The 8,181-nt window shown below is 44.6% G+C and overlaps 1 protein-coding gene across 1 annotated transcript; it reads left to right on the top strand.

Annotated features, from left to right (window-relative positions):
• The first annotated feature begins 80 nt into the window (after positions 1-80).
• ciao2a (cytosolic iron-sulfur assembly component 2A) lies at positions 81-3,219 on the top strand. Its single transcript, XM_037451007.2, has 5 exons — positions 81-274; positions 468-632; positions 1,494-1,543; positions 1,903-1,948; positions 2,285-3,219. The coding sequence occupies exons 1-5, from the start codon at positions 247-249 to the stop codon at positions 2,383-2,385; spliced, it is 390 nt and encodes a 129-aa protein (XP_037306904.1). The 5' UTR covers positions 81-246; the 3' UTR covers positions 2,386-3,219.
• Positions 3,220-8,181: the final 4,962 nt, after the last annotated feature.

Consider the following 8,181-nt stretch of genomic DNA (forward strand, 5'->3'; position numbering starts at 1 on the left):
CTGAACAAAAGATACCGGAAGCTGCAGCGAGGCGGACACGCTCATTGGCTGCGAGAGAACCCGCCGCTCTGTGTACTTTCTACATTTCCGGTGTCCGTTGAATCCACTTCCTGGTTGGATTGAGATCTCCTCAAGTCCCAACCGTCGCCCCCGTTTCTCACCATGGCGTCTTCTAGGGAATGAACGAGGTGTTCGCTCCCGGGTCGCTGCTACACGTCTCCGGTGTCACGGACACCGACCGACAGGATGGAGGAGAAAGCCTTAGAGGTTTACGGTGAGGGACGCTTACTGCTCACTGCCCCGCGAGCCCGGAGGTCACGAGGTCAACGGTGCTCTGTAAATACAGTGCTTTGGTTTAAATGACTAAATAATCAGAGTTTACCGTCGGTTTAATGATGATGATTACAGCTTTGTTTACAACGGAGCACAAAACAGCTGATTTATTTAGTGGTGATTCTCGGCTCCAGACGTGATCCGGTCCATCCGGGACCCCGAGAAGCCCAACACCCTGGAGGAGCTGGACGTGGTGACGGAGAAGTGTGTGGAGGTCCAGGAGCTCGGAGAGGAGGAGTACCTCATCATCATCAAGTTCTCCCCCACCGTCCCCCACTGCTCCCTGGCCACTCTGATCGGTGAGTAGGTCAGCTTCACAAGTATATGATACAGGGTATAAGAAGCTCTATATACAGGCTATGTATAATAAACTGTATAATAAGAAGCTCTATTTACAGGCTATGTATAATAAACTGTATAATAAGAAGCTCTATTTACAGGCTATGTATAATAAACTGTATAATAAGAAGCTCTATTTACAGGCTATGTATAATAAACTGTATAATAAGAAGCTCTATTTACAGGCTATGTATAATAAACTGTATAATAAGAAGCTCTATTTACAGGCTATGTATAATAAACTGTATAATAAGAAGCTCTATTTACAGGCTATGTATAATAAACTGTATAATAAGAAGCTCTATTTACAGGCTATGTATAATAAACTGTATAATAAGAAGCTCTATATACAGGCTATGTATAATAAACTGTATAATAAGCTCTATATAATAAGCTCTATATTACAGACTATAATAAACTGTATAATAAGAAGCTCTATTTACAGGCTATGTATAATAAACTGTATAATAAGCTCTATATAATAAGCTCTATATTACAGACTATAATAAACTGTATAATAAGAAGCTCTATTTACAGGCTATGTATAATAAGCTCTATATTATAAGCTCTATATAACAGACTATAATAAACTGTATAATAAGCTCTATTTACAGGCTATGTATAATAAGCTCTATATTATAAGCTCTTTATCATGGGCTCAATATTAAAAGCTACATATTTAGCTGTATAAAATGGTGATGATGACTCCGTCTGATCACCTCCACACACCCTTCCTGTGGATTTAACCTCTGACCCTCAGACTGGAGAGAATCCAACCTGCGGGTTAATGGAGGTACGCTCTGTGCTCTCTGTGTCTGCAGGCCTCTGCTTACAGGTGAAGCTGCAGCGATGCTTACCATTCAAACACAAGGTGAGTGACAGTAGTTCTCCACCATCTGTCCTCCATCTTCAATGGACAGATGACCAAAGGAGCCGATTTGTTACTCCCCACCTGTTACGCGTTGTGTTACGACGCGTTGTGTTACGACGCGTTGTGTTACGACGCGTTGTGTTACGACGCGTTGTGTTACGACGCGTTGTGTTACGACGCGTTGTGTTACGACGCGTTGTGTTACCACAGTTTGTTACGTTTCATTGATTTCTGAGGTTTTTCTCTGCTGTGGGACTCAATTATTTCTTCTTTCAGAGCAAAGCTTTTATTGAACTTGTTTATAATACGGTTTATTATTATTATTAAAGCACAGCTTGATGCCGTTTTTCTCTCCTCAGTTGGAGATTTACATCTCAGAGGGAACTCATTCCACTGAAGAAGACAGTAAGTTGGCCTCCTGCAGCTTAACAACCTGCTGCTGATCTTTCTGAATTAAGACGTTTAAATGCAAAGCTCCATGTTTCTTTCACTTGATTTATCGTTATTTAAATGTTGATAATAATAATAATCAGTTTAGATTCAGATGAAATATTTGTATTGTTTGACAGCACCAATAATGATACATTTTATTTATAGCACACTCTTCATCAGAGTGTGACAGCACTAGTTTAACCTACAGGAAGTGGCCTCAGGCCCCCCGTGGTGCGGCTGTTGGGGCCCAGGAGGAGTGATGATGCATCACTTGTATGATGTGTAATAACAGGCGCCGTTTGTGTCCAGTCAACAAGCAGATCAACGACAAGGAGCGAGTGGCGGCCGCCATGGAGAACCCCAACCTGAGGGAGATCGTGGAGCAGTGCGTCACGGAGCATGATGACTGACGGGAGGCGGCCCCGCCCACCCAGAGGCCTCCTATTGGTCTCCCATGAGCAGGGTGGCTGCTGGGAGGCGGCGTGGACCGGTCGCTCCCTGCTGGTGGGACGAGCGCCGGCGTTTTAACCCTCTCCTTTTGTATTTTTGTAAATGACGATGTAGTTATAATTTGTCACGTAGGATCAAGTCAAAGCTCCATTCGTTAAGCTGCATTCTCTACAGTGCAGGGGATGCTTTAGGGGGGGGCTACATGCTGATTGACAGGTGATGTCACTTCCTGGTCACGAAGGTCTCTGTAGAAATACATGCTTGTTGTGGTACTGCAACGGAATATTGTATTTTGAATAAAAACAAGATGATTGACAGTTTGGATAATGTCTCTCTACCCATTCACACGTAATTATGATTATTATTATAAACCCTGTTTACCAGTGTGTTCCCCTCAGAGAGACACAACCTGCACATCATGATGTTTCTTTCTGTGGGATGGATGAGGACCTTGTAGCTGTGTGGGTGTAGTAACGGTGCTGCTCCACCCGTAGGGGGCGCTGCTGCTGTAAATCAGCCAGGAGCTCAGAGTCAAACGTCACAGCATCAATAAACACATGTTAGCATGTGTGTCCCCACGTGTCACATGTTCTGATGTGTAAGAGGAAATCTCACATATGAAGACTTTTTATCGGTTTCACGTCACTTTCAAACTTGTCTCCGTTTTGCTCCACATGCATTTGGCGTCTCCTTCTTCTTCTGCTTGTTGGAGGAAATGAATCCATGAATAATGGAGCTGGTTCATGTAGAACGTCACAAGAAAAAACAATAAACAAAGGTAAAGTATTAATACACCAGTGTTCTGTGATGTCTTCCATCTTGGACCATCTGGTCACTATTGTGTTTAAGACGTTTAATCTTTGAAGGACAGAAACATGGAATCAGGTCTGCGGAGGTGCATCATAGCTGATGATGTGTGGAGATCCTCAGATGGACACATTACTCTTAATTTAAAATGCTTCATTTCTTACATGAAGGGAAACAAGAGGCGGTGAAATATCTCAACTTTCAACCTTTATTCAGAATAAAGTGAAGTCAAAAAGAGGGGGGCTGGAGAGGGAGGAGAGATGTAGATGGAGGTGATGGTGGAAGGACAGGTCTGGTTCTTAGCTGTCTCCTTCTTCAGCTCTTCATCCAGGCTGCTGCAGGTTGTCTCTGAATGTTTGATTTTCATCTTCTAGCTGTGATCTTTCTCCTTCTTGTTGAGTCTGCTCCTCCATCAGCTGGACTTTCATCTCTGTGTGTTTAACATTGCTCTCAAAGCTCAGTTCCTGGTCCACGACATTCCTGAACTGTTCCTCCAGACCTTCGTATCTGGTCTGCCAAACGTAGTTGTTCTCGAGGAGCGCAGCTCCTTTGTGCAGCAGCTCCTTTTTGGTCTGACAGAGACTGTCCTTCTGAGGAGTCAGGACCCCAGTAGCCTTCTGCACATGCTCCTCTAACCGCTCCGTCATCGTCTGGTCTTCAGACTGCTGCTCGGGGTTCTCCTGGCTCTGGGAGGAGGACTGGTTCTGTTGCTGTGAGATCTGTTTCTCTGCCTCGTACCTGGCGACCATTTGGTCAAACTTCTGCTGGCTCAGACGCTCTGCCACTTCCATCGTGTCCACTCGGACTCTCAGACTTTTCTGGAGATCAGAGATCGTCGCCTCGTACTTCCTCACGTCTTCCAAAGTATTCTTGTACTCCAAAGCATACTGGTTCTCCCAGTTCCCCAGCAGGTACTCCAGGTGTTTTATTCTGGCCCTGCCTCTGTGCACCATGTGACAGAAGTTGGACCTCTCCTGCATGTACTCCTTCCAGACCTTGTCCAGGCCGAGGTCACTGCCCCGCTGGTTGTAGACCTTCTCCAGAGCCACCAACACCGGGTTTCCAGGGAAGCTCTGAGAAAAACCCCTTCTGTTCCTCCGGTGGTTCCTTCTGTGCATCGCAGCGTCTCTGGAAGAATGTTCCTGAAGGTCCTACCTGGGAAAAGGTTGAGTAGCGACTGATTGCCTCTCGCTGTTTGACCAAGTGAAATGTTTTGGTAATTGAATCTGTATTCGAACAATGCTTGACAATGTTATGGGTTCCGTTTCCATAACAACCATCTTGTTGTTCTCTGCAGTTTAGCATCTAACCAGAAGTGCAAGAGAGCCTTAAAGTGCAGAGGATATTTAAATGAATGTAGGGTTGTAAACATCAACGAGGTGGAACAAGGTGGAACGAGAGTCAAGTCGTCATGACAACCACCAGTAGTTCATGTGTGGTCTGCTGCAGGTGTGCCGGTAGTTTGGTTCATTGTAATACGCCTAATTAATAGATACATTTGAGATTATTAAAAATATTACTGTGCTTTTAACAGATGTCAATCAGGTACAAAGACCAACATCAGACCAATTGTTTTCTAAAATAATGCGGTTCACACTGGAAAGCCTCATCCACACAGGTGTCACATTCATTACTCAGGTAGAATACTAGATAGATACCATCAACTCAAGCTTTAAAAACTGGTTTAAAAACTATTTAAAGTTGGTCCTTAGCAGAGTGATGGTTGAGACCATCCATCCCATCTGCACACGGGTTTGTCTGACTTTTAGAGATGTAGTTGCTGTATTTCATCTGCACACATCCTGAGGCTGTACTTTTTGCTGAAAACATCAGAGACAGAACTTCTTCTGATGTGAGTCCGGCTTTTCACTCTCTGGGTTCTTGTGGGTTTAAAAGCCATCAGGGACGGAAGAAGAGTGCAGCTTTTAGAGCAGAACGCTTTGATCCTCAGATCTCTCTCTGAACATCTCTAATTCACTTAATCATCCAACACGTCGTCCTGTTCCACCTCAGTAATTGCTTCTAAGGGGGCTTCATTTTCTGCCGTGGTGGGCGGAGCTTAAAGAATCACGCTGTCTGCAGAGCAGGAAGCTCTGTGAGATGAAGCCTGATGAACAGAGAGATGTGTCCTCCTGACATGAGGCTCTTCAGACAGGATCCACCTGCAGCTTACAGTGCTTTGTTCCTTCAGCCCATCATACGTTGATCGACCTGTTCCCGCTCCCCACCTGATGCTAAGCTAGTGCTAGCATTAAAACTTTTCATATCTTACTTTGCTAAACTCGCCTCCTCGTTTTACACAATAAAAGCACTTTCATCCAAACGATAAGTTATCTCTTTATAACCAGTGTAAACACTATAGTTCCTCTTTACACAGGAATGTAATGCAGTTTATTTTGGAAACATTGTTGCCTGTAAACACAAAACTTTATTTAATTAAGATCCCTCAAAGACAAACAAACAATCCCAAATGTCATCAGTTTGAAGAAGGAAGATCTGCAGGAGGATCTAAAGGATAGAAACCTGTGACATAGGAGGACATTTCCTCATGTCACTCATGGACAAGTCAAATCTTTTAATGATCAACTACCACAAAAAAGAGGAACATTCCCGGGGAAAGACGATCAACGGGATCAAAGGGATCGGTGATCAATGGAAAGTTCAGATGTCAGTTCTCAAATATTCTACCTTTTTAAAATAAATGAAGATGTGGATTAGACTTGTCAAAAAATACCTGTCACGTGTCCTCATCTTCCTCCAGGAGCCGAGCTTCTCCTCTCTGGAGACCCACAATGCATTGCTGGACCAGCTGGAGGAATGACTGTTCCAATGTTTGAGATATAAATGATGCCCACATGGTCCTGCTGGAGGAAAAGGCCCCAGAATAATTAAGATCATCCTCTGGAGGCTGAATATTTCTCCATCAGTTCAAATCAGAGCAACAGGGGGAGCTGCAGAGCCTCTCCGTGACAGGGAGCCCAAAGGAGGGAAATTGCATCTTCACATGAAGCAGTCAGGTCATTACTTTGATCCTGTGGAGGAAATGAAGGCTTTAGAGTTCATCTCAGGCTCTTCCAGGCTCCTCACAGGCTCCTCCAGGCTCCTCCAGGCTCCTCACAGGCTCCTCACAGGCTCCTTAGGGGCCAATGAAGGATTGAAGAAGGGACGTAAGCACATGAAAACGACGATGACAGAGATTCATTCATCTAACATGTCATGTTGTCATCACAGCTGTGTTATTTCTGGTCCTAGTGTGTGTTTGGCCCTCAGGCATCGTAACGTGACACGCTGTCTCTCACTGAGACACTAACAGGTCTCCTCAGTCCCTGAGGGTCTAAGGCCTTTGGGGACAAAGGGACTGGAAGAAGCAAGGAAGCAGGAAGTGAAGCACGAATAGGAAACAGAAGGTATGTTCTTTGTGATGAGAAACGAGGCTTCGATCGTTTGGGGAAACTTTGCTGCTTCTCCGAATGCTTCAGCTTTGGTTTCATGGATATTAATCCAAAGCCTGGAAGTCATTTTCTGAGATAAGGGGCTGTTTAGGAAATAGAGGTTTGGAATAATGACATTAGAGGATGATCTCTGGCAAAAGCCCCCCCCCCCCCCCTTATTGTTCAGGGCGATCTGGAAAACGATGATGAGATCCTCATGTCGTTTGGCTCGTTACTCGATGGAAGGTTTGAGGACCAGAAGGTCCTTGACTCCTTGACTCCTTGACTCCCTGAAACTAACCTTTTTTCTCTTTTACTTTGTAAAATAATGTCGTCACACAATAAACCACAGACAATTAATTTCACAGAAAAGAAAGATAACTTGGTGACTCCTTCACAAAATGTTGATCGTATTCATGGATCTACGAGAGCTTCGATCCCATCAAACATCCGTCAATCAGTTTCGTTCTCAGAGGAGTTATTTGCTGATATTTCATGTGACGCGGCTTCAGTCAAATGACCATAATCTGGATTCTCATCATGTCATTTGTTGCTCTTCAGAGGCCTCGTTAGAATCCTCCTTCACATGATGACTCTGGACTCCTTTGATCCATCACCAAAAGCATCGAGGAGACATTTCGTCCACCACAATATTTATCATCAGAAGAGCATCAGAAGAGCTCTGGATCAAAGCAGTGTTGCTGCTCTTCTTTCTTCGTCTGTGGCTCTTCTGAACTTCTGACCCAGTTTTGTGAAAACTCTTTAGACCACCAGCTTCATAACATTTTAAACACGTTCATAGTCTACTTATGTTCATTTCAATTCATTACTTGTGGAGTGGAAACGCAAAATCAGACTTGATGGCAGCCCTGAAGATAAAAAGAATCCATGTGAACTTCAATGTATTTGACATAAATGTAAGTGATTATTATTATTATTGAGTAAGAGCTCAATTTACACTAATGTTTACAATGTTTACTGAAGGAATAAATCAAGAGAGAAGTAGAGTCATTTCCTCATAGACGTCTATGGGAGCAGAGGAGTCGCCCCCTGCTGGTCACTACACAGAAGTAGAGTCATTTCCTCATAGACGTCTATGGGAGCAGAGGAGTCGCCCCCTGCTGGTCACTACACAGAAGTAGAGTCATTTCCTCATAGACGTCTATGGGAGCAGAGGAGTCGCCCCCTGCTGGTCACTACACAGAAGTAGAGTCATTTCCTCATAGACGTCTATGGGAGCAGAGGAGTCGCCCCCTGCTGGTCACTACACAGAAGTAGAGTCATTTCCTCATAGACGTCTATGGGAGCAGAGGAGTCGCCCCCTGCTGGTCACTACACAGAAGTAGAGTCATTTCCTCATAGACGTCTATGGGAGCAGAGGAACCGTTTCCCTGCTTAACTAAGCATCTTGCGGGGGGGGGGGGCTTTCAGCCTGACCCACCTTCTGCAGGATCATAGTGAAGGTTCCTGAGGGAGGGGGTCTGGTCTGGGGAGCCAATGCTGTTGATCCTCGCCCTC

Source organism: Pungitius pungitius, chromosome 6 (genome assembly GCF_949316345.1).
Source record: "Pungitius pungitius chromosome 6, fPunPun2.1, whole genome shotgun sequence".
NCBI lineage: Eukaryota > Metazoa > Chordata > Actinopteri > Perciformes > Gasterosteidae > Pungitius > Pungitius pungitius.